At 34.8% G+C, this 27,723-nt stretch overlaps 1 protein-coding gene across 4 annotated transcripts in view; it reads left to right on the top strand.

Annotated features, from left to right (window-relative positions):
* Positions 1–27,723, top strand: part of LOC150078048 (heat shock 70 kDa protein 4L-like) — a 215,676-nt gene that overhangs the window by 2,830 nt on the left and 185,123 nt on the right. For all 4 annotated transcript variants that reach the window (XM_090385252.1, XM_090385251.1, XM_090385254.1 and 1 more), the window contains exon 2: positions 11,157–11,355. In XM_090385252.1, the coding sequence (XP_090241378.1) occupies positions 11,157–11,355 (199 nt within the window). The remainder of the gene's footprint in view (positions 1–11,156; positions 11,356–27,723) is intronic.

Below are 27,723 nucleotides of genomic sequence, written 5' to 3'. Positions count from 1 at the left end.
AAAAGTTAACATTTCAAGCAGCAAACCTCTGAACTCTAGTGGAGGACAATAGACATGTGGATGTACATCATATGGTAGATAAGTTGTCTACATAATAAGTTGTCTAAAATGTATAATAGTTGTCCATCCTTTTCTTAAATTTATTCACACTATCTAACTCCACAACACCAGATGGAAGTTTTTTCCAAAAAACCACACTAAGTGAAACCAAATTTTCACACATTTGCCCTGTAGGCATTCTTTTTCAATGTCTTTTTATATGCATCATCCAAGAAAGACTAAGGATGCCACAGGTATTAGTTTAGTGAATCCATTTAAAGCCTTAAGTATTTCAGTTAGGTCTCCTTGCAGGTCGTTGGTTCCAGAACTAAAGTCTTTATTGGTAAGAGTAGCCATTTTTGTCCCTGAGTAATCTCTATACATTTTCACACAAGTTTACGTCATTGCTAACATGAGGCTTCCATGTGCAGCCACCATTGCCTTATACAGTAAGAATAATCAGCTCTTTGTCCCTGCTGGAAAACAGAGTTTCAGACAGGTTTGCTTTAGCTTTCTTTCACTTTCATCTCAGTTATCAAAAATCATTTATCTTCCATTTATAACTTGGTACTTTTAGTAGCCCTATCCCTAAAACTTCTTCATATGTGAATGTTGATGAAAAATATTTTATTCACAGTGTCAGTGAAATTAGCATTAGCTTTAGTAGAAGCATATGCAAGAAAGCAAGCTTATACAGAATCAGACAAAAAAAAAAAAAAAACCTTCATTTCACCCATCCATTAACTCCAAACATTTGTCTAACTCTACCTTGAATTTATTTAAGCTGTCAGCTTCTACGACAGGTGGAAGTTTGTTTTAGCAATCAACCATCCACTGGCTAAAGTCAAATTTCCACACATCTATTTATCAACTGTCTTTCCTCGATTTCAGTTTATGCCCACTCAGGTTTGTAATCCGAGCAAGAGGAAGAATCCCATCAGCATTGATCCTGCTCAATCCATTCAAGGTCTTATACATCTCAGTCAGATCACCTTGCAGGTGCCTAGTCTCCAGATGCTGTATCTTTCAGAATTTAAGCCTTTCTTTGTAAGATCACTCTGTTATTCCCCTCACCAGTCTCATTGCCCTTCTCTGTACTTGTTTTGGCAACTCTACATCCTTGCTAAAATGAGGCTTCCAGACCTATATGCAGGTATTCAAGGTGTGGCCTGACTATTGCTTTATACAAGAAGATAATCACCTCCTTATCCCTGCTAGCAAAATTCCTGTGTATCATTGACAAGACTTCTGGCAGCCTGTCTGCACTGCTCAGAAAACTTCATGTTTGACTGCACAGTTATCCCGAGGTCTCTTTCATTCTCGACTAATCTGAGTGTAACACCACTCCGTTGGTACATTTCTCTGGGGTTACTGCTGCCCATATGCAGTACTTTGCATTTGTCAATGTTAAACTTCAGTTGCCACTTCTCAGCCCTTCTGCCCAACTTTTGTAGATCCTGCTGCAGCAGCATACTGTCATTACTGTTATTAACAACCCTGCCAACCTTTGTATCACCTGCAAATTCAACATTAAGCCTGTACACCTTCATCAATATCATTGAAAAATATACAAAACAACAATGGGCTCAAAACCGAACCCAGAGGGAATCCACTAATGACATTAATCCATGAAGAGCAGTGTCGATTGATTAGCAATTTCTGTCTTCTCCCACCCAAACTTCGTTTTATCCATTGTAGCAATTTGCCCTTAATGCCATACTGCTCCAATTTGTACAAAGGTGGATATATCCCATCCACCCCAGGTGTCTTCTTATTTTTTTTTTTTTATGAACAGTATCAAAAGCTTACCTGAAATCCAAGTATATGATATCAAAATTATATTTTGCATCCAGTTCCTTTGTGACTATAGTATCCATTCAAATTGGTCAGACAAGACTTTCCCTTAACAAACCCATGCTGTGTCTGAATTATTACTGTAGTCTTGTCTAGATGATCCTGCAGTGCTTCTTTAACCAGTGACTCCATTATTTTCCCTGGAACAGAAGTTACACTAACAGGTCTGTAATTACTCATCTCACCCTTTTATCTTCTTTTCATTTGTGAATTGGAGATACATTTGCATATCTCCAGTCCATGGGGACTTCCCCTGAATCCAATGATGCTCTCATAATTATGGCTAAGTGTTTGCGTACTAACTTTTCTGCCTCCTTTAATGTATCTGGATATATCCCATCCACCCCAGGTGACTTCTTATTTTTTTTTTTATGAAAATCCCAAACATGAGAGGTATTAGAACCTATAGTACTTAGTCCAGTGCATGGGTTGAAGGGTGAGAAGACGAAAGAAGATATTTGTTGATGTTAGACTTGAACTTCTGTAGACTGTAATTTTCAGGAAATACATATGAAGGAAGGTTGTTCCAGAAAACGGCAGTTGAATGAATAAACGAGAAGGTGAAAAGTTGGCTGTGAGTTTGAAGTTGGATAGTAAATGGATGTTAGCTTGTGGCGGCATGTGTTCGGACTGTTTTGAAAGAGAGATCAGGAAATATAGAAGCCAATTCAGAAGAACAGTGCCCATGGAAGTATCTGTAGAAAAGGCATGCAGCAGAAACAGTACGTCTATGAGACAGCGAGTGGAGAGACTGTTAGAGAGGAGTCATTAATAAATCTAACTGCCCTCTTCTGAATGGAATCTAGAAGCCTGAGAGAGATTTTGGGGGCACCGCCCCAGATGTGGAAACAATATTCCAAAAGTAGGGTGGATTTGCGATTTGTACAAAGTGAACAGCTGTTTGGAAGAAAAGTAACACCAAGAGTGAAAGAGAAAACCAAGTTTTTTAGATGCAGAGGAAACAATATTTGTAATGTGCTTGTGCCAAAAGAGATTAGAAGTCAGGGTAATCCCGAAAAGAGATATATTATTTTGTCTAGAAATCGGAGTGTCACCAAAGATAAGCATAGGAGCAGAAGAATCCTTTTTGCGAGATATAAGACAAGACTGAGTTTTAGAAGGATGGAAATCAACTAATTTGTCTTTGCCCCACTGGAGAATTACCTGGTGATTGGCATTTAAGGAATTGGTAGCAGATATTCGAGAAGTTGAAGCTGATTTAGCAGGGCAAGTTTTCTCAAAATGGAAAGTGGAATACAATGTGCTATCATTGGGAAAACTATGGATAGGATTTCCAGTCAATGGAAGAAGGTCATTAATATACAAGAGGAAAAGAGTGGGGGAAAGAACTGAACCTTGGGGAACACCAGCATTAGTGGAGAAGTTAGAAGACAGAGAGCAATCTACCATCACCCTCAGCGAGTGATCCGAGAGAAAACTGGATAACCAATTACAAAAACAGTTGGCAAACCATAAGATGGAAGCTTGTTTAGAAGGCCTTTATGCCAAATATGATCGAAAGCCTTTGAGATGTCAAGAGCAACTACTTGTGTTTCACAAAACTTTTCCATTGAATTTGTTCATAAGTGGGTAACATAAGCCAGAATATCACCAGTGGATCGACACTGACGGAATCCATACTGGAAATCATTGATCAGACAGAAGGGTTCTAGGTAGTTTAAGAGTTGACAGTTAATTGATTTCTCCATTACTTTAGAAAGAGTAGAAGTAATTGCAAAGGGATGATAATTGGATGGGAGGGATTTGTCACCCTTTTTAGGAACTGGCTGGACATGAGCAAATTTCCAAGGAGAAGGAAAAACACCTTTGGAATAAGAAAGTGAAAAAAGGCGGCAAGGAACAGAAGTAAGTTCAGGAGCACACGTTTTGAGAACTTGTGCTCCTGAAACAAATACCATCCGGAGAAATACCATCAGGACATGGAGCTTTCTTAGCAACAAGATTCGTTAAAATCCTTCTTACAACATTTTGACGGAAGACCACAGAAGGCATTGAATGGAGCGTGTTGGGAATGGTGGGAGGTATTTTACCAAGATCATTAATACAGGAGTTGGAAGAAAAATGGGATGCTAGCAGGTCAACTTTATCCTTAGCTGAAGTGACAACAAAACCATCCAGTTTTGACAGAGTTGGGAGCAGAGATGGGCAAAAGTTGCGGCCAATAGCTTTGGCAAGAGACCAGAATGCTCGGCTACCATTAGGGCAAGAAGCAAGTTTTCTACTCTTAGCCTGTTCTAAATTTAGTTTAGAATGATTAATAACTGCTTTATAATTGTTCCAAGCTTTGGTGTAGGCAGTAAATGAAACTGAAGAATTGGAAACAAGCCAATTACGATATGCAACATTCTTCTCTTGAACAGCCTTTGCACATTTATTGGAAAACCAATGTTTAGATAAAGGATGAGATTTTAAAGTGGAGTGTGGGATAAAGGATTCCATTCCTACAAGAATAATTTCACTGACACGATATGAGCAAACGTTGACATCAGAAGTTTTGAAACTGTAATCTGACAAAGGAAAATAAGGGAAGAAATCTCGGAGGTCATCCCATTTTACATTATTGTAATGCCAAACAATACAAGGTTGGGAATAGCCATGAGATAAAGGCTCTATTGGAGAAGAGGCAATCACCAAGTTGTGATCTGAGGTGCCTAAAGGACCACCGACTTCGACAGTGTACTTAGAAGGGTTGTTTGTGAGAAAAAGATCAAGCGTGTTGGCTGTATGGTTAGGATTGTCTGATATTCTTGTAGGTAAATGAACGATCTGTGCAAGATCATTAGTAATTGCAAAAGCCTCAGAATCTCGACCAGCTGGGTCGTTGTGACTAGAAAACGGAAGCCAGCTGGAGTTGTGGACATTAAAACCACCAAGGAAAATTACCTCACTGTTAGGAAAGTTTGACTAGAGAAAGTCAAGTTGCAAAGAGAGGAAGTCGAAGAGTTCCAAGCGATTAGTGGAGTTTGGAGAACGGTAAAGACAACAGATGAATTTGACACAATGAGGTAGAGAGATTTTTAGCCAGAGAAGATCAAAAAGAGGAGATTCCAAATTACCAAGTCTCTAACAGGAAATATCAGAACAGATATATATGCAGATATATATATATATATATAAATAATGGCTTAAAATTTAACATAAAATAAGAAAATAAATAAATAAATATTAAGCTGTCATTAGAGGCAGCAAAATGCACCTCCTCCACATGAAGCCCAGATATATCCGATAATTCAAAATAAAACAATATAAAAAACATAAGCCAGTAGTATGGCAAAAAATGTAGAGCGAAAAATTAACATTTTTTCCTTTGCCAAAGATATCTCATAATCTGCCTTCACTTGCCTAACCTACTCTGTGATTTGATTACAGACTAGCTTATATCTGTCATAGGCTTTTGTGTTGTCTGAAAATATATATGCATCCTATACATTTTTCTTTTCTGCCGCAAGTCTCATTAGTTCATCTGACATCCATTTGAACCTAAACCTTGAGCAGTATTTCTTTGTTGGCATGAAAAGCTTTGTAGCTTCCACGATTAATTCCATCAATGCTTCCCATTTAGAATTTGCTGTTGATAACATCATCATTTGGTCCCACTGTATAGAATTTAAAAACTGTCTGAGACTACTGTAGTCACCTTTATGAAAGCAAAAACTCTTCCCTTTAACCTTGGTGGTAATTAAATCTTTAAGTAAATCTCACATCAGTAACTATGATCACTGCCATCTAGTGGTTTTTTTATCTGTAAATTCTTAATGCATGTATAATCACTGCTGATAATCAGATCAAGAGTATTACTCCTTCTGGTTGCCTCTTGAACATGCTGCTGTAGAAAACAATTGTCCAATAAATCCACAAAAGTCTTGCTAAAGTGTGAGTGACCAATCCATAAGTTCCAGTCAATATCTGGGAAGTTAAAATCCCCCACTATAAGACATTCTAATTTACTTGCCCACTCTATAAATGAACAGGATTATCAATAGTTATGTCATTCATATTTAGTGGACAATGTTTTCATCCCTTTGCTATAGGTGCTAACATAAGCAAAGAATTCTCTGCTACTTTTCTTCATTTTTAGCCAAAGCCTTCTCGTAATTTTCCTCTAGTTTGCCTAACCATTTTAGCAAATTAATTGCAAACTAGTTTGTATTTACTCTGTGTCTCCTTATAATTTATGATCATCCCATGCATTTTTCTTCTCTGCCACTACTCTCATCAGTTTGTTTGATGTAAGTTTAGTCTAAACCCTGAACAGTATCTTTGAGTTGTATATAGAGATTTGTATGATTCTTTCCCTGTCTTATTCCCAATTACAATTTGTGGTTGGTAACATCAACAGTTGGTCATCATTGAAAAGAATTTAAGAAATGTCTAAGACCATTATAGTTACCTTTATAAAATAAAAATGCCTTCCCTTTACTCTTCGCAGTAGGTATGTCTTTATGTAAATTCCACATCAGTAGTTTATGATTACTGCCACTGAGTGGTACCTTTGGTGATTCTTAATGCATGAAGCATCACTACTAATAATCAGTTCAAGGGTATTTATTTCTCTTGTTGCTTCTCTGACATGCTGGTGTAGAAATGGCATCTGATAAATTTAGACAGTTTTGCTATTGTGTGAGCTACCAACTTTTCTTTACAAAAAATTGTACATTAAGTGACTACTCTTTCTGTACACATTGTACTTTCCATAACCAAATTCTGCATCTCCTATATCCAGTGATGTTTTTATCAAATTTATTTGCTATACTCCTAGCATTAGTGTACAAGCATGTATTTGGGTGTCTGTTTTCGCTCTTAGTAACCCCTAACACATCCCATTTATATACTTTTCCCCATTCCATAGCTACAGGCCCAGCAATCCCCTCCCCCTATTGTTGCCCAGGCTGCTATTTAACTATTAGTTAAATAGCAGCTAAAGCTGCTTTTAAACTATTAGTCTGTGTATCCCCCAACACTTGCAGTTTTCCAACCCACATATTCTCCCTTTAAATTTACTTTTAGCTTTAGTGATTTATTTCTCTTCCAGCTATTTTACCTGAAAATCATTTTTCTCCTAGTTAGAAGTAGATCTAGTTCTAGTATCTTCCATCCTTCAACATTTCTTAATGTCAGTGTACATGCAAAATATTTATTCAGTTTATCAGCAACCTGAACAGTATTATCAATAGTTATGCCATTCATATGGGATAGATCAATATGAGTGATCTCATTCCTTCTGTTAATATAAGCAAAGAATTATATTCTAATTTTCTTTACATTCTTAGTCACTGACTTTTCATAATCTGCCTTACCATGCCTAGCCCCCTTTACTTAATTGCTGACCAGTTTATACTTACTGTTGGCTTCTGTGTATGTACAATGCTAATTTATAATCATCCTATGCATTTTCTTCTCTGCTACTGTTCTCATCACTTCATCTGACAATCATTTAGGATTAAACTTGAACAATATCTCTTGGTATAAAAAGCTTAGTAAAGTGTTCAGGAAAGTATCAAACTTTGCTGAACACTTCCCATTCGGCATTTGGATTTGTTAAGAAAATCAGCTCAGAGAAAAGCATTCAAAAACTCCATGGCCATTATAATCACCTTTTCAAAGGCAAAATCCCATCCTTTTTTCCACTTGGCAGTTATATCTTTAAATAAATATGTTGCCACCTAGTGATTCCTTTACCTAAAAATTCGTAAAGATTGAGAGTATTGTCTTGTATCCAACATGTTGGTATAGAAAACCATCAAGTAAATCAAGAAATGCTACTCCCCAAATTCTAGTCAATATCGAAAAATTTGGGGATTCTGATTTACTGGCCCATTTGATGTATCTGTATAGTGGTTTGTTATATTTATTAATAAGGCCATTTTGCCTATAACCTACTCCTACTCTTATGTTTGTTTTTCTGGTGTTTATATCACACCTGTATGGTTGCCACTATTTCAATAAATCTCTTTGCTTGAAGATAATTTGAGGGGAGGGAAGCAATCATGAAAATTTTTCACATAAAATATACACTTTTAGATTACTTTGTAACTAAACTCTGTGACTTAGTATAAGGTCTCTGATTTTTGTAGACATTCTGCCAGCTATAACAACTAAAGGTGTTATTTGAGAATCGGAAGTGCATATTGAACTGATATTTAGTGTCTCACTTGAATGTTGGGTGGATTGAATTTCATCAAAGTCTGGTCATTCTGCGACAACTGAATTCTCTGCTTGCACCTTCATTATGGTGAGATTGATAATAACTCTGGCTATATCCTCATGTGCGAGGGTCAAAAACATTGCACCTGATATTTTAGAGGTGACCACCCAGGTGTCAACCACATTAAGCAGGGGCTGAGGTATGGCATTCACTTTGCAGAGATGAATGGTTGACTCTGTATCATCAGGCAATGCCAGGTAGTATTTGCTTCATCACCCAATGTAATGCTGTCACTTTGCTTACTGAAGGCTTGAAATGGTGAAAACCATGTTTAGTCTCCAGAACAAAGTTCCAACATTTTCTTATCTGTTCTATAATACAGTATAGGTCTTCTCTTTTAATATTATGACAGGTATTGGAATAAGATTAAATATTCCTTACATTTCAGAGATATGGCTAAACTGTTGGAGGATATGGACAGGTGTTGCGGAAGTTTTTTTTTTTCCTTGGGTGATGCTGTATAAGCTTGCTTCTTTGCATCATTTTCCACTACTAATATTGATTTGTCAGTTTTAGTAGTGGTAAAATCAGTTTAATACAAAAAGTGCAAAGAAGCCAAAGACCTTTTATTGCTGCATTAGACAAAAATAATAAATTTTAAAAAAATGATAGATAATAAAGTAAAATATATAAATAAGAAATAAACTACCTATGTATTTCCTTCCTCACATAGGTACCTATCCAGCTAAGCTTTGGATTTATCCAAACTTCAGTCTCAACTATCCATGGAGGTTACTTATTCCTGTAATTAATAACTTGAAAACGTCCTACAATCCAGTCCAAACCTCTTCCCCTTTAATTTGAATTTATGGCCCCTAGTTCTGGAATCGTTTGTAACAGTTAAAATTTAACTTTCATTCATTCATTTTATTCCCTATAGACCCTGTAAGGTGCTTAGTCACCAAGCTCTGTACTCACATATCTGAAGTATTTCCTCATATGTGTATGCTGCAGTTCCCACCAAGTGGGTTGCTTGCCTCTGGACCCTTTCAAAAAAAGTTCGGTTTCTTTTTTTTTGTGTGTGGTCTTACAATTTTCCTTATCCAGTTGGATTATGAACTCCTTATCTCTACAAGCAAATTTTCAATAAATTATCAATAGGACAAGTGGCCTTCCTTGCTACCTGTCTACATGGCTTGAAGAACCTTATGTTCCCTCATATTTTAACTCCCAAATCCCTTTTTTTACTTTACTTTTTTTTAATTCAACCCCACCAAATGAGAAAATTATTTTGGGAAAATGAGAAAATTATTACATTGCTATTCCAAAAGTATAAGACCTTGTATTTTGATCATTAAAACATATTTGCCAATTTTCTGACCAACCTTGAAGTCTATCCAAGTAATCCTAAATCAGAGCTGCTTGGCACAGATCATTAACTGCTGTCCCAATCTTTGATAATCCTCAAATTTCGACATCATGTCCTCTATCTCCGTTGATGTCATTTATGAAAATTAGAAACAATAATGGTCCCAGAACCAATCCTTGGGAAGGGACCCCACTTCTGATGTTAGATTAATCTGAAAAGTAACCATTAATCACAACCCATTGCCTCCTGTCCTTCAGCCACCCTGTGATCTATCCTAGAATCTTACCATGATCCCTGGTGTATACAAGCTTATACAGTAACCTCTCATAGTAATCTCTCATGAATGACAGAATCGAATGTTTTGCTTAAAACTAAATAAAAAATGTTGGCATTATTTCTTATGTTCAGCTTATGAGTAATTCTGTCAAAATAGTTATGGAAGAGAAACTTTATACAGCTCTTTTTTAGGGTTTCACATGTTATCAGACTGACATTAGCATTTAGATTATGCTGAAAAAAATTTCACTTACATTTTAAGCTATACTATATGTTTTGAAGCATTACTGTTTTGTGTAACTTTGTTCATCTTTTTTTTTCTCTCACAATTCAGTATACATTTGCCAATAGACACTACATGCCAGCTGATGAGTCCAGCAAGCTTCGAAACAGCTGCCCTGGTATTGTCTCACATTTTTAAATGTATAGTGGATTCCCCTATTCTGGTGATGCTATACAATTTGAAAATATATCATCTTAGGCAAAACAGAGGATACCTCTATTTGTACTTAAGTTGAATGCAAGCCCAAGCTTTGGCACCCAGTACCTAGCTCTTGGTCTTCAGTGAGAGAGAAAAAAGTCTCTTCATAGTTGAAGTTAACTGCAGTTAATGCATACTGTGAATTCTAACTTTATTTCAGTTTATAATGTCAGCTGTAAATAAATATTTCTCATGGATTTTTTTTTTGTTTGTTTAAATGCATCTGAAATAAAAAAACAGGTTAACTTTCAGTGAGAAAAACTTTTTCTATGCAGTGAGACAATTTTAGCTTAAAAGAAGCAGTCCACTCTGCCTTCTGAAGAGATGGTCAGTGTTTATGTCCAGGTGACATAAACATTGATCTCTATTTTTCAGTAACCAGACCTTCCTGAGATGGTTTTAGGATATATGAATAAATTGTGAATGACTTTGTGTCTTTCTGTGAAAGATGAAACCAGAAATAGAAGTAATAAAAGCCACATTACTCTTGACTTTGGTTGTGCTCACTGTCACCACATATGAAGAGAATTACTGCTGCTTAAGTAAGCTTTGCTGTCTTTGTAAAGTGCACAAGTATTCTACTGGATTTGAAACAGGAGTAAAAAAAAAATTATTTTATTTATTTTTTTATATATATATATTTTTTTAGTAGCATTTCTTAAAGTAATAGTAAAACATTAAAAACTTCAGAACATTGTTGAATTATTGTCATGCATGTTTTCTGAATGTGACTTTTTTTTTTTTATGAAAACCCCAAACACGAAAGGTATCAAAACCTATAGTACTTAGTACCGTGCATGGGTTGAAGGAGAAGTATGGGGGGGGGGGGAATGCTGGACTTGAAATGATATGGAAAAATCTGTTAAGATAAATTTTTTATTAAAGTATTTAAGTGATTGAATGAAGACTATAACTGAAGAGTTGTTTGCAATAAAAGTTTCAGTATAAAAGTGTTATATTTATAATTTTAGATCATATGTTGCTTTTGGAGAAAAGAGCCGTGACCTGGGAGTAGCTGCCAAAGTTAAACAGGTCACTAATCTGAGGAATACTATTTGTGGTTTCAAAAAACTTATTGGTAGAAAATATAGGGATCTTGTGGTCCAGAAGGAAATGACCTATTTGCCTTATACATTGTGTGAACTTCATGGAGGAAACCTTGGAGTAAAGGTATGAAAAGTAAAGTTTTATTGTTTCTTTCATGTGGGGTAAGTTACATTTTGCAACCTGTTGTTGAAAGTGTGTTTGAGGTGTGGGAAAGGCTGCTACTGTACTCTTACTAAATTTATAATCATAATAACAGTTTGTAATTTATAATCATTATAACAATTTGTAATTAATCTTAAGAATTCTCATTAGCATTTATAAATAAAAATAACATTAGGAGAAAATTTGCATTGAAAGTAAAAAAAAAAAAAAAAAAAAAATTTCAACCCAGCACAAAAGGTTCTCTTAAGTAGTATTGTTTTCAGTTCTATAATAGGAGCTGTACCACATAAAAAAAATTAGAACAGCTTTTCTGTGCTTTGCTTTGTTATCAGTGTTTCACTACTTTGTTATCAGTGTTGTCTTGAATACTGGTAATTTCAGTAGCAGTTTCTCAATCTTGTGAAACCTCAAATATATTACTGTGGCAACAATTAGCTGTTACTACAGTAATATTTAATTATTTTAAAAGTTGAGATGGCTAAAATAAAAAAAAAAAACTATCTTAACAAAAGCTGGAATTAATTGTTAAAAAGGGAGAATATCAGCAAAATTGGTTTAAAACTATGTCATAAGGATATAAATTATTTGTAACATAAAAAAACAAAACTGTGTTATATTTTTACAGTTATGTACTCTGGATATATGTTATAGTAATGGAAATATGTAAAAGAAACTGTAATAAGAGTTAAAAAAAAAAAAATTACTGTTTAATTAACTTATGTTAAACCCATCTGATTTGGAATTATGCAATATATGAGTAGCACATGAATATAAGTGCTGAATGCCAACATTGGATGGAAATCTGCTAATGTTTAGCGTATATTAGCAACATTAGGGTGAAGAAATATATTTGGACTTTTTATATCTTTTTTTTTTTTTTTTTTTTTAATATCTCAGGTGGAGTTAGTGCACATTGTTACCATGTGGGTAATTTGTTCTGTGTTGTCTATTGTAGTTGTGCTTGTTACCTTGTTAGGGTATTTTAAATATAGTATGATCTTGGTAATTCATCACTGAGAAAATTAAAGGAGTTAAAAGTTCTACTGTATAAATCAATGAAAGTTACGCAAAAAAAAAAAAAAAAGGCAAAATTAACAGTGCAGCAAATTACCAGGATTATATACTGTACATAACTGTTTCACTTTTTAAAGAGAATTTGTTTGTAAAAAAACATTAGGTTACTTTTAATTTGTTGAGCATAACTGCAGTTACATACTTGACATAAATTGAATAAATTTATCTATTTTTAATTTTGTATGAAAAGCCTAGGAATGCTTTAGAACACCCCAGAATTATATCTGGCTAGAATGTTCTGATTAATGCCAGATTTCAGCTTACAGCCTTCTATTTTTCAGTTTTTAAAAGTTTGCTGATATATATGTTTTTTGGCCATAAATATACTCTGTGGAAATATAGTAGTTTCTCCACTTTTCACTTGAAAGAGAATAGTAGTTTCTCCACTTGTTTGGAAAGACCTGGGATAATTTTTGTGCTGGGCATGATTAAAAGGCAAGCAGTAATTTAAAATGATGCACTTAAAAATTTAATTCTTCATTGAGACTATTTTGGATACAGTACTATAAAGAAATAATATCTTCAATATCAACAAATCTTATCTGAAAAAAAAAAAAAAAAAAAAAAATTTTTTTTCTCTGGATATCTCTTTAATAAAAGATCTCTTTAATCAAGGTTGTAATTAGCTTATCTCAGAAAGAGGAAGTAGGACTCCCCATTAGTTGTAGGGTTTTTTAGTTCATACAATGTGCTTTTACAGACATACAAAACCATTATGAACTGGATTAATATAAAGAACTGGTGCATTATGGCCTGAGTAACAGATGTACTAAAATTTTCTGAGGACAGTCAAGACCATAAATATGTATAGTTTTTTTATTATTTTTTTTTTTTATTGTTTCTATCTGTATCTTATTTCATGATTCAGTCATCTTTCACTTGAAGGAACTAGTATATCTTAATGTTTTTCTTTTCTGAGTCTGTCCAGCACGTACCAGAAAGCCATATTAAATCATAGGCTAATGGGCTAATCATAAGGCCTGTGGGTTAATCTGGAGATTTGGAGCAAAATAATATACAGAAGAGACACTTATTTCAGTGTCTCTCTTATGCATTAGGCAATTACAGTTCACTCACATGTACTCACAGGAAGGGGGTACAAGTGTAATTTTGGCCTATACTACTAACCTGTGTCCTTCCTATGACTGAGTCTTACTATCATACAATACAAATTAGATAATATTACATGGTGCATTGCATTTCAGGCATGTTCAATTTTTGTTTCTTAAATTAAGTGCATTTTTCTTTTTCTGTAATTAATAGAAATGAAAAGTAAATAACTAATTATTTTGTTACTGATTAATTTCTCATTAATCAATTAATAATATATAAAGGTAATTCTTTTCAAATCACTGCAAGTAAATTCACTGTGCTTTATAAAACTTATTTCCTCCTGGATTTTTAATAAAAATTGGAATGCAACGTGTATTTCTTGGAGACCTTCTATGATATAATAAAATAAACAAGTAGCAACGTGTATTGAAGATTGTAATATCAGTTAACATTTTTGTAGTGTGTTTTATTTTAATAAAAACAGTTGAAGAACAACATGTATTTCAAGTTTCTGCTGTGATTACTATAATAAGTAAATAGTAATAATTCACAATTTATACATTCAGTAAATGGATAACAAAAAAATGAATTTATCAAAAATGCAATCACTTCATAAGTTTGAACCAAGAAAATTTCTTTTGTGCACGTTGACCATATTGCCAATTCATTCCTCCAATCGGTGCATGGCAACAAACAGTATCTAGTGCATCACCTGCAAATGGTACAGCCTATGTAATATGCATGAAAAATATAATAATAATTGTCCAGATTTCTCTTTCTCTAATTTTAATAAAATTTGGATTGGTTCAGTAAATTTTTATATAAAAGCCAATTGTAAAATTTTCATGGAAATCCATCCACTGGAAGTAGAGTTATTATGCATGAACAGATGGACATGAAGACAGTAGATGCAGCATACATATGCAAACATGCCTAATAAATGCACATCTGCAGCTTTTGTGAATTTTGTAAAATTGATGTGAAAATGACTTTTTTTATTTATTTTATTTCAAATATGCATTTCTGTTATTTTCTGAATGCTGATATGCCAAAATGATATATTTATGTTTATAGATAATAATTTTAATAAAATAAATAGATTGCCTCCACAGATTCATGATGTTAATGGCAGAGAGTTTAACTTAAAATGCCATGGAGACAATAATTTAATATAAATGAAAATCAGATATGTTCCACAATAGCTGTTGTATTTACTTTTACTATTTGAATAGTGTGATATTTGCCTAGTGTATTTGATAATATGAGTCGCACTCCTATTTCCTAACATAAAATAATGAATCTGGATGGCTTGGCAGATCCAAATATGAATTTAGTTTATATTATTATTATTAATAGCCATATGGTGCAAGGAAGCCTGGGGCTTATGCTGCACCAGAAAAAAAAAAAAAAAGTTCCCAAGTTACCCTGAGAGAGAGAGAGAGAGAGAGAGAGAGAGAGAATTGAATTTTGATTATAATAAATGGCAATTATAATAAGCGAAAATTGACAAATATTATCCAGAGGCTATAAAAATAAAGATATAAAGCACAAATTTACTTTATTACCAAAAGTTTCTTACCAACTAAATGATACGTGAAAATCGGAAGAATGTTATCCAAAGGTTAGCAAAGTAAAAATAAATTTTTATTTATGTATATAGCTTAATTAATATACATATTAATTAAATATAACACTTCGTAATATGACTATTAAAAAGTCACTTATTTTAGATTGCTTTAAATTATCACTACAAAGTCTGTTTATACATTTTTCAATATTGTATAACAGTCTATATCACGATCACTTGCACCAGTTTCTTCCAATGCTCTCCTCAGGATGGCTATAGCCATCCTGAGGAGAGCATTGATTTCCCTTCTTCATTTTGACTATATGCTACTTTTTTAAAAATTCATAATGATAGCTGTTCCCTGTTTTTTGCTTTCATTTTCATTGTTTTGTTTCTGGATGTCTCTTCTTTCCTTTCTTTTCAATTGTTTTATTTTCCCTTGTTCAATTTCTCTGTCATTTCTGGTTTCACGGAATCACAAACACGTGCAGTTGTCCCTTTAATTACTTCCATTCTGATATTTCCCCCATTCATTTTCATTGTTTCCTTAGATCCTGAACACATGTAACCTTGTGGGAGCATGTACATTTACAGCCTTTCAGATTTGGAACAATAATTTGTATAATGGTATTCACTTGCATGTTGTGACCCTTTGTATGAGAATTAAAGGCCTGCATCAGTTTTCATTTATCACATATGTTCTTTGAGGACTGCTGTAAACAGAAAATTTGGTAATTAACTTCAGGATCTTTCCATGTTAAGAGATAACTACCAATTAATGCACTGTCACTTCATGATTATGATGTAGTAGTAGTAGTACTAGTAGAGGTATATGATGCAAGAAAGCAAGCTTATGTAGCATCTGCCAAAAAAAAAATTTCACACATCCATTCCCTATAGAAGTTTGTCTAGTTCCTCCTTTAATTTATTTAAGCTATCAACTTCCACGACAGAGGGATGTTTGTTCCAGCAATCAACTACCTGCTGGCTAAAGGCAAATTTCTGCACATCTATTTTACAACTGTCTTTCATCAGTTTGAATGCATGCCCCCTCAGGTTCGTAATCTGACCCAGAGGAAGAATCCTATCACAATTGAGCCTGCTCAACCCACCCAAGGTCTTGTACACCTCAGTCAGATCATTTCGCAGGTGCCTAGTATACAGATGCTGCAATTTGCAGAACTTAAGCCTTTCTTGGTAAGAGGACCTCTTTGTTCCCCTCACCAATCTTGTTGCCTTTCTCTGTACTTGCTCAAACAACTCTACATCCTTTCTAAAATGAAGCCTCCAGACTTGTATGCAGTACTCGAGGCATGGCCTGACCATTGCCTTATACAAAGGGATAATCACCTCCTTTTCCCTACAAGCAAAATTCCTGTATATCATTGACAATACACCATGAGCTGCTCTGGCAGCCTGTCTGCACTGCTCAGAAAACTTCATATCTGATTGAATATTCACTCCCAGGTCTTTTTCATTATCTACCACCCTAAGTGTAGTAACACACAGTTAGTATATTTCTCTGGGGGTTACTTCTACCCCGTATGCAGTAATTTGCATTTGTCAAAGTTAAACTTCAGTTGCCACTTCTCAGCCCATCTGCCCAAATTTTCTAGATCCTGTTGCAGTAGCACACTGCCATTACTGTCATTAACAACCCTGCCAACCTTTGTATCATCTGCAGACTTGGACATTAAGCCTGATATACCTTCATCAATATCATTGATAAATATACAAAACAACAGTGGGCCCAACACCGAACTCTGGTGGATTCCATGAAGACTTACCTGAAATCCACATATGTGATATCAAAATTATTTTTTCCATCCAGTTCCTTTATAACCACATCATAGTATCCAATCAAATCCGTCAGGCAGGACTTTCCCTTAACAAACTTGTGCTGTGCCTGAATGATTACTGCAGTCTTGTCTAGATGATCCTGCAATGCTTCTTTTACCAGTGACTCCATTATTTTCTCCAGAACAGAAGTTAAGCTAACAGGTCTGTAATTACTCATGCCATCCTTTGATTCCCCCCCCCCCCTTTTGTGAATTGGGGATACATTTGTACAACTCCAGTCCGTGGGGACTTCCCCTGAGTCCTGGGATGCTCTCATAATTATGGCTATGGGTTTGATTACTTCCTTTGCCACCTCCTTTATTATAATTGGATAGATCTCATCCACCCGAGGTTGATGAGGTCTATCCAGTTTCTATCCAAGGTAATGCTGAAGCAAGATGTTTTTGGTTAACTACAGTGTTTATTGAAAGGATGAAATGTTGAAATATTATAGTATATCCAGATATGATAGTACAATGTATATCCAGATGGGATCTATGTCATTTCCTTTTTATTCAATTTTTTAATTTGATTGTTGAGAGAAGTAGTGTATGTGACCAAGAAATTTGCATTATTTAGTAATAATCAGAGTGCAACACCATATTATTATTATTATCTGTATGATGCAAGGAACCCTGTGGCTTATGCTGCACCAGCCAAAAAAAATTCCCGAGTTACCCTGAGAAAGAGAGAGAAGTAGAAAGGAATCGCCAAGAAAGAGAAGAATGATGATATCCAGCTCAGAACCCTGGGTGTGTCAAGCCCATACTCACCAGATGTGAGCCCCTGGGGTTAATTGATAATCTCTTAAAAATGGAAATAATCTGCAAAGGAAATTACACTTTTCACATTAAATTTCTTTTATGTAGTACTTCATTTAGAATTCTTTATGCTTTAAAAGGTAATATAAGTGGCTTTATTCAATTTCACTCTATTTTGATATTACGGTTTAGCATAGAATTTTATACATTTTGGTGTTTAATTTGAGTTTGAGGACTTGGGCTTTTTAAATGAATTGTGATGTTTAGAATGGATAAAAAGCATTTGGATTTAGGTTATGTACAGCTCTCATTACGTCTGTTTTTATTTTGTTTTGTTTGACAATATTTCTTGATATTGTGATTTGAGTCAAATCTTATATGGGATGTCTTGCATATGGGTTTGAACTCTTATCTCTAGCTATTAAGTTTTCAGTCATGTAAACTGCTTGCCCTTTTAGTATTTCAGTAGGGAGGAGAGGTTTTAAAGGTAGGTTCCTAATATAATCCGTTGACTTTTTTGTTGTTGTTGTTGTTTGAAGAGATGCACTATATTGTTTTAAATATTCTTCCATTCCATATGTGAAGTTTAGGCACAATTCAAAGCTCATCTGATGAATGATCAGTCATTACCATAGCAGAAGGTAATGCTAAAGCATTACCTTCTGCTATGGTAATGACTGTTTTTGGTTAACTAGTGTTTATGGAAAGGATGAAACGTTGGAGTGTGATAGTATATCTAAAGTTGTTTTGCCCATCCTCTTTGTTCTTCATAGTAATGCATAATGGAAATATGTTTTCATTTTTAAAATTGTTCCTTACTATGAACAGACATTCAATATAGGTTTCCTGAAGAAAGCAAAGAAAGCTAATCATGCCACTGCTGCTTCTTTATTAGATTTTATACCAATCAGTTTATGGAGAAATAGCTAGAATTTTGCATTTGCAAACTATTTCCTCATCTACATCTGTATGTTTTGAATGTATGCATATCTGTAAATGTCAGCAAAATTTTAATAAAGATTCTATCTTTTAATGTGTTGTAATTTCAATACCTGGTTTTGTAATTAACATTGATTAATTATCTTTATAATATAATAATAATAATCATTTTGCCCTTTCATATGTATGAATGTTAATATATTATTTTAATAATTTTTTTATTTTTTCCCTTTTGCAAACAAAAGGTCCTAGAAATCAATGCAATGTAAGCAGCAGTAGTAATAGTGGTACAGTAATTTTCTTTAGAAAATCTGTGCTAAATGTCTGAACAAAATATGATTTTGAAATATGGTCTATTCCATATTTCAAAATCATAGTGGCATGCATAATTTTCCTGTTGTACTGAATATTATACATTAATTATTAGTGTTAATTTGGAACAAACATTCTGGAATGGTATTCTGGCAGAAAAGTAGCTCTATATTAAAAGTTTAGAAAATTTACTTTTCTAAAAGTTGACAGGTATTTCTGCAAATACAGTAGATTTCTTTCTACCTGCCAATCCCTTCTTTCATTTATGAATTGAATTATTTACTTTTTGTACTATAATTACTTATTTTCTGCTTTTGATCCTTCTCCATAAGATCTGCCTGTGAAAAATTTCTGTAATCTTGCCTCTAAGTGTGAAATCCTATCCACCTACTTTGCCTGTATTTTTTAATTTTTTTCATTTCTGTTAGGCTGTATGTCTAAATTTAATATGATATGATGCACAGTATTTCTCTTTATTTGGGCAAACTTTGCTGACTTTTTTTTTTTTTTTTTTTTGCTGCAAAGTGACTTATTTTTATTTTTTTTTAATTTTGTTATGCTTCTAGCCTCTCCCAGAAGTTTCATTGCAGTAGTAGTTTTTCTTTTCCAAATATTCCAGGTTCAGTTTAGATATCTTGCCCTGAGCTGGCATAAACTTAGAAGATAAGAGAATTGGCTAAAGCTTCTATAACTGCATTAGACTTGCCTCCATTTCTGATCATAAGGCTTGATGTGTTTAGAAAGGGAAATTTAAAATGGGTGGAACTAAAAGCATGAAAATTAAAATACATCAAATCTCTTTTGAACTTAGAAGAACTCAATCCTTATTAAATTAGATGGTCCTCTGTACTGACTGGAGACGTTTTCAGCAAAAACTTTATAAAACTGCAAAATGTAATATTACAGTAACAACAAAATTTAGTTACTGGTATGAAAAAATGTGCACAATCAGTACATTCTTCACCAATTTTTTTTTTCATAATTTTATAATTATTTATGCTATATGAATATGATATGCTAATTGACATATGTAAATTTGCATTTCATATCTAAAATACAGTATCGTTTAAATATTCTAAGGTTGACAACATATTTTTGTTCTGACATGGACACCCTCTGAAGTTTGAATAGGTATTAATTCCTCTTACCTTGAGCCACACCTACATGTGTTAGAACAGGTTTTGTTAGCTGATTCATCCTAGTAGCATTTTTCCCCCCTTCCATATATATATATATATGTGTGTCTATGTACTTTTTTTTTATATCTACCATGTGAAATTTGTTTTGTTATCTTTAAGGTTGGAGACTTCAATGGCACTTCAAAAGTGCTAGAGTTCAAATGGAAATTTTTATCAATTTCACAAATAAAATTCTTCAGATAAAAATACAGCATTTTTATAAAGTGAATGCTTGTTTTTATTTCAGTAGAGGTAGTTTAATATAATTTTTAATAAAGTGCTCATGCAATACATAGTTCAGTTAAAAAGAATATACTGTAGATCAGAGAATTCGTAAAGAGTTATGGTTTTGTGTGACTTTTCATAGCTATCCATATGTTTTGAATACGTTTATATATTACAGAAAAAAAAATTCACACATGATACTAAAATTAAAAAAATTCCTAATTTATATAAGTTAGGATCATCATCATCAGCCCTTTTCAATCCACTGCAGGATGAAGGCCTCTCCAGCAACTTTCCAGTTCCTTCTGTTTTGTGCAATGGCCATCCATTTACCACTCACAAACTCGTGAATTTTATCTGTCCATCTCCATTGTTGTCTTCCAGGTTTTCTTTTAGCTCCACTTGGGTACCATTCTGTTATTTTCTTAGTCTATCTCTCATCAGGTCTTTGAGCTATGTGCCCTGCCCAAGTCCATTTCAGTTCTTTAAATTTGATAAGAATGTAATTTATTCATGTTTGGTGCCTCATCCACGTGTTTCTCTTCTTATCTAACAGTCTGATTCCTAATATAATTTGTTCCATTCTTCGCTGTGTAGTTTTCAGCTTCTCTTCCATTCTTTTGGTGAGTGCCCAAGTTTCACTTCCATAAGTCATGGTGGGGAGCATACCTTGGTTCATTATTTTACATTTCAAACAAATTGGGATATTGCTCCTCAGTTTGTGACTATATTTCCTGAATGCTATCCATCCGAAATTTATTCTTCTCTTGACTTCCAGCCATTTATCATTATTACAGCTAATGACTTGTCCCAGATAAGTATATGAATCCACCTTTTCGATTACTGCTCCTTCAATAATTATATCCCTTTCTGTGGCATACTTGTTCATCATTACTTTTGTTTTAACTATATTCCTCTTTAGTCCAAAATCCTTACTAACTCTATATAACTGATTAAGATTTTAGTGTAATTCTCTGAGATTGTGGCTTATAATCATAATGTCATCTGCAAATCGTAAATGGTTTGGGTACTCTCCCTTCCCAATAACTCCTTTCTGCGACCAGTTTAATCTTCTGAAAGCTTCTTCAAGGGCAGTAGTAAACAACTTCGGAGATATTGTGTCTTCTTGTCGAACTCCTTTTTCAATTTTAAATTTTCTACTGTTTTTGTCTAGTCTAATAAAGGAGGTTGGCTTCTCATATATTTTCTTCAAAATCATAATGTATGGGGTGTCTATGCCTTGCCTTTCCAGTGCCTGAAACATTGCATATGCCATATGGAGTCAAATGCCTTTTCATAATCCACAAATGCCAAGCATAATGGTGTTTTATACTCATTTGCTTTCTCCATTAGCTGTGATATTACGTCAAGGTGATCCATAATTGAGAATCCTGTCCTAAAGCCAAATTGCTCTTTTGGTTGATTCTCGTCAAGTTAGGATATATGATTAGATCGTATGTATAGCTTAGCTTAATTTTCAGCACTCACCTCATAGTAATCCACTTAGCTGGTGGAGAGTTTTACCACATACATAGTGGTTATATATCCTATAACCACTATGTATGTGGTAAAAGTCTCCACCAGCTAAGCGGATTACTATGAGGTGAGTGCTGAAAATTAAGCTAAGCTATACATACGATCTAGTTATTACATTACAGCACATAAGGACTCCTTAAAAAATCAAGAGTTAGGATATACGTTATTGGAGTTAGGATATATATCCTCAAAGATTCATAAACAAATATACTAAAAATTAGATAGTGAAATTTCTATTATTGTTCTTTCATTTTCCCTTATTTATTAATTTCACATATTAAATTGCCACAGGTAAGATTTACAATATTCATTACCCAATTATTAGTTAAAAAATGGTTTTGAAATGAAGGTATACTTATTTTGTTATGTTTATCTGATTTCAAATAGGTACAGCCATAAAGTTATTATAATTAATAATTTTTATTAACAGAATTATGCAGAAAGTTATAAATGATAAACTAATTAAATTAAGTTGTAAATAAAATGATAAACTAATTAAATGTATTGCATAAATTTAGTACATCACTGTATCATAATTGTATTTATACTGCATTTACAGCTTATCTGCTGGAAGTATGTGGATTGAAAGTTGCAGTATAGCAAGAAAGTAATGAGCTACAGAAACAAATTTCTTTACCAGAAGAAAATAAGCTTTCACAGCAAGGCATATCTGAAGCAAGTGAATGTTCGATAAGTGGCCTGGGTATTGTATAACAATACCCAGGCTACTTATTGAACTTTATACAAATTATATTCTTGAACTAATGTTAATAGTGGAGTCCCCAGGGTTCGGTGTTGGGCCCATTGTTGTGTTCTGTATTTATCAGTGATATTGATGAAGGTATATCAGGGTTAATGTCTAAGTTTGCAGACGATATGAAGGTTGGCCAGGTTGTTAATGACAGTATTGATAGTACACTACTGCAACAGGATCAGGTAAAGTTGAGAAGATGGGCTGAGAGGTGGCAACTGAAGTTTAACATTGACAAATGTAAAGTACTGCATATGGGTAGCACTAACCCCAGAGTAACATATCAACTGGGTGGTACTACACTCAGAGTAGTGGAGAATGAAAAGGACCTGGGTGTAATTGTGCAGTCAGATATTAAGTTTTCTGAGCAGTGTAGACAAGCGGCAAGAGTAACTCATGGTGGCATGAGGGATTGTATAAGGCAGTGGTCAGGCCCCACCTTGAGTACTGCATATAGGTCTGGAGGCCTCATTTTAGAAAGGATGTAGAGCTGCTGGAACAAAGGGCTGCTGTCACCAAGAAAGGCTTAAGTTCTGCAAGCAGCATCTGGAGACTAGGCATCTGCGAGGTGATCTAATTGAGGCAAGGCCTGGAATAGGTTAAGCAAGATCAATACTGATGAGATTCTTCCTCTTGCTCAGATTGCTCACCTGAGGAGACACAAATTCTAATTGAGGAAAGACAATTGTAGAATAAATGTGCATAAATTTGCCTTTAGCCAGTGCTAGTTGGAACAAACTTCTATCTGTTTGTAGTTAGGGTTGTCAGGTCTTCCTTAAAAAAAAAAAAAGGGAAGATTTTTGTCGATAAAATTAGTTTTAAAAAATACAAGAAAATTCAAATTGTCTGATATTTTAATTGTACTCATTTTGACGTTTTACCCTTTTAGACAATTGTTTATCTTGTTTTACATACTGGAATAACTCTTTACATGTAAAAGAGAAATTCGTTGCAATCTGCAACTCTGCCTCGATTAATTCTCGGTGACTTCTGTTTCTGACATCTGGCCACTTCAATTTCATTAACGAAAACACCCTTTTGAAAAGGGAAAACACTTTTTTTTTTCAGTCTGGTCTGTACTTGTTAACAGGAGAGACTGCTTCTACAGGGATGGAATACACTTAAATAGAAAGGGCGCAAAAATATTTGCTGATACTATCGAGGCAGTGTTAGGTGGGTCGGAAAACTGCTAGCTTGGGGGGATACAAGGACTAATAGATTAACAGTAGCCACTGGCAGAGGTGAAAGTGATTCTTGCACTGCTTCTATTGGAATGAGCAGCATCCTGCAAAACAAGATGCAGGATATTTCGGAGACTGCTGAGAGTTGTTGCGGTACAAGTGAACACATGGGTTGTGTTAGGGTAGCTAAGAATAGAAACAGGTGCATGTATACTTGCATGTACACCAATGCTAGGAGTTTGGTAAATAAATTTGTTGAATTTGAGGTATTGCTCAAAACATCAAAGGCAGATATTGTTCGGATATCAGAGACACGGTGTCACACAGATATAAGGAATGCAGAACTGGAATTTGGGAAGTACAATGTGTACAGAAAGGATAGACAGGATAGGAAGAGTGGTTATGCTATTATAGTAAAGAAATCTTTGCTGTTTTTCTTAGCATCCTTTGCCAAAGATTTCTCGTAATCTGCCTTCGTCTGCTTAACCTCCTTTGTGACTTGATTACAGACTAGCTTATATCTGCCATAGGCTACTGTGTTGCCTGATAATTTATTTGCATCCCATGCATTTTTCTTCTTTGCCACGACTCTCATTAGTTCATATGACAACCATTTAGGCCTAAACCTTTAACAATATTTCTTAATAGGTATGAAATTTTTAGTAGCTTCCACAATTAATTCCTTGAATGCTTCCCACTTAGAATTTGCTGTTGGTAACATCGTCAGTTAATCCCACTGTACAGAATTTAAAAACTTTCTGAGACCATTGTACTCACCTTTACGGAAGCAAAAACCCTTTCCTTTTTTACCCCTGATGGTAATTATATCTTTAAGTAAATCCCACATCAGTACACTGTGATCACTGCCACCTAGTGGTTCCTTTATCTGCAAATTCTTATTACACGAATGATCACTGCTGATAACCAGATCAAGAGTATTACTCTCTCTGGTTGCCTCCAGAACATTCTGCTGCAGAAAACAATCATCCAAAAGATCCACAAAAGTCTTTCTATTGTGTGAGTGACCAACCCACAAGTTCCAGTCAATATCTGGGAAGTTAAAATCCCCCATTATAAGACATTCTGATTTACTAGCCCACTCTATTTCTCTGTACAATTGTTCATTGTACTCATTCGAGTCATTAGGTCTATAACACACTCCTACTCTTATTTTTCCTTTCCCAGTGCTTATGTCACACCAAACTGACTCAACAATGCACAGTTTTTCTATATCAACTGGATGCACTTCTTTTGATTTTATGTTTTTCTTAATTAACAGCATAATACCTCCTCCCTTCCTATCCTGTCTATCCCTTCTGTACACATTGTGTAGTAAAATACCATTCACTATGTGATGTTTAGTAAGCGCAGGTCATTGTGATCACATTTGTGAATTGAATTTTAATTCTAATTAGCGAAAATAGGAGGAATATTATCCACAGGCTATAAAAGTAACAATATATTAAGCACAAATTTACCCTTTATTACCTTACCAATTAAAAAAAAATTAAATGATACACGAAAATCAGAAGAATATCCATGATAATCGGAATAATTAATATGTACTGTAATATGTAAATACTAACTAGTTGACATTTGTGGGTGTGGGTGAAAATTTAAAACAGTAAAAAGATAAGCAATCAATAACAAAGAACACGATGCGTGCAAGTGAGACCGGAGTAACAAGTTACGAAGCTTTAAAAATAGGAATGAAGAGAAGATTCTGTAAATTAATTTTTTTATATGATTGAAGCTTCCATGGAAGTGTAATTACATTTCGCCATAATAACCCACAGAATTCCAGCTGTTGGTATTAACGCAAATTCAATAAGATCAAGTTTACTCTCCGTTTATGAAAGATTGCACTAACAGAAAAGCCCAATAAACAGGTGACTGCTAATTGTTTTATAGTTGTGACGTCCAGAAATCCAACCGAACCATGTAGTACAGTCGGAGACAATCGTAGGGTAATCTCTTGCCCTGATTAAACGGCACGTTGTCCCAATTAAGCTAAGTAAACCCTGGCTATTTTCTCGATTGGGATCTGTTTTTTTATGATTTGCCCCAAATAAACAGCTGCCCCGATTAATCAGTGGTTCAAATAACCGGAATCGACTGTATTTGGATCTTAGAAAGGCTTTTGATACTGTTGCATGTGGAAGACTGATGCACAAATTGGAGCAGTGTGTCATTGGAGGCAAATTGCTGCTATGGATAAAGGGTTGTTTGAGTGGGAGAAGACAGAGAGTGGTAATCAGTGGACACTGGTCTTCGTGGACTAATGTGATTAGTGGAGGCCCCCAAGTATTGAGTCCATTGTTGTTTTCTGTATTCATTAATGATATTGATGATGGTATATCAGGCTTAATGCCCAAGTTTGCAGACAATACAAAGGTAGGCAGGGTTGTTGATGACACTAATGACAGTGCGCTGCTGCAACAGGATCTAAAAAAGATCCTGTTGCAGCAGATGGGCGAAGAGGTGGCAACTGAAGTTTAACCTTAACAAATGTAAAGTACTGCATATGGGAAGCAATAACCCCAGAGTAATGTATCAACTGTGTGGTACTACACTGACAGTGGTAGAGAGTTAAAAGGACCTGGGGTGATTGTGCAGGAGATATGAAGTTTTCTGAGCAGTGTAGACTATCTGCAAGAGTAGCTTGTGGTGTCTTCTCAGTGATATACAGGAATTTTTAAGGAAGTGATTATCCCCTTGTATAAGGCAATGGTCAGGCCACACCTTGAGTACTGTATACAGGTCTGTAGGCCTCATTTTAAGCCTGGGGGTTCGAGCCCGTCACCACCAAATACGGAGGATGCGGAAAGGTCAGGGAATGACCACCTCATATCCCCGGAGCAATATAACCTTAGTTGCTAATGCTCCTAAAAACCAAATAACACATTCATTTTAAGAAAGATGTAGAATTGTTGGAACGAGTACAGAGAAGGGCAATGAGATTAGTGACTGGAACAAAGGGTTACTCTTACGAAGAAAGGCTTAAATTTTGCAAATTACAGTGTCTGGAGACTAGGCATCTGCAGGGCGATCTGATTGAGGTGTATAAAACCTTGAATGGTTTGAGCATGGTCAATGCTGATGGGATTCTTCCTCTTGCTCAGAATAATCACCTGAGAGGGCATAAATTTAATTTAAGGAAAGACAGTTGAAGGATAGATGTGCGGAAGTTTGCCTTTAGCCAGCGGGTGGTTGATTGCTGGAACAAACCTCCGTCTGTCGTTGTAGAAGTTGATAGCTTAAACAGACTCAAGGCAGAACTAGACAAACATTTCGAGCGCGTGGATGGGTGAAATGAGAAGGGTTTGTGTGTGTTTTTTTTTGGCTAATGCTATATAAGCTTGCTTCCTGCATCATGTACCCTTGCTAATGCTAAAAAAAAAAAAAAATAATAATAATGATTTGGGAGGAAAAAAATGACCCCTTATTGGGAAGTAATGTTTGATTTTATCAAAACGGCCAGTATCTACAAGTATTTGACAATATCTCTTTACCCTTAATGGTAGTTACCTCTTTGAGTAAATCCCACTTCAGCACACTGTGATCACTGCCACCTAGTGGTTTGTTTATCTGCAGATTCTTAATGCATGAAGAATTACTACTGATAATCAGATCAAGAGTATTACTCCCTCTAGTTGCCTCCCGAACATGCTGATGTAGAAAACAATCATCCAATAAATCCACAAAAGGCTTGCTAGTGTGTGAGTGACCAATCCACAAATTCCAGTCAGTATCTGGGAAATTAAAATCCCCCCATTATAAGACTCTCTGATTTACTGGCCCACGCTTATTTCTCTGTACAATTTCTTATTATACTCATCAGAGTGATTAGGCCTATAACACACTCCTTACTGTCAATTTTGATCTCCCAATGCTTATGTCACACCAAACTGAC

The sequence above is a fragment of the Mastigoproctus giganteus genome, chromosome 11 (assembly GCF_048544385.1).
Source record: "Mastigoproctus giganteus isolate SK-2022 chromosome 11, ASM4854438v1, whole genome shotgun sequence".
Lineage (NCBI taxonomy): Eukaryota > Metazoa > Arthropoda > Arachnida > Uropygi > Thelyphonidae > Mastigoproctus > Mastigoproctus giganteus.
Note: the sequence above shows the minus strand (reverse complement) of the source record. Positions and strands in the feature narration are given on the sequence as shown.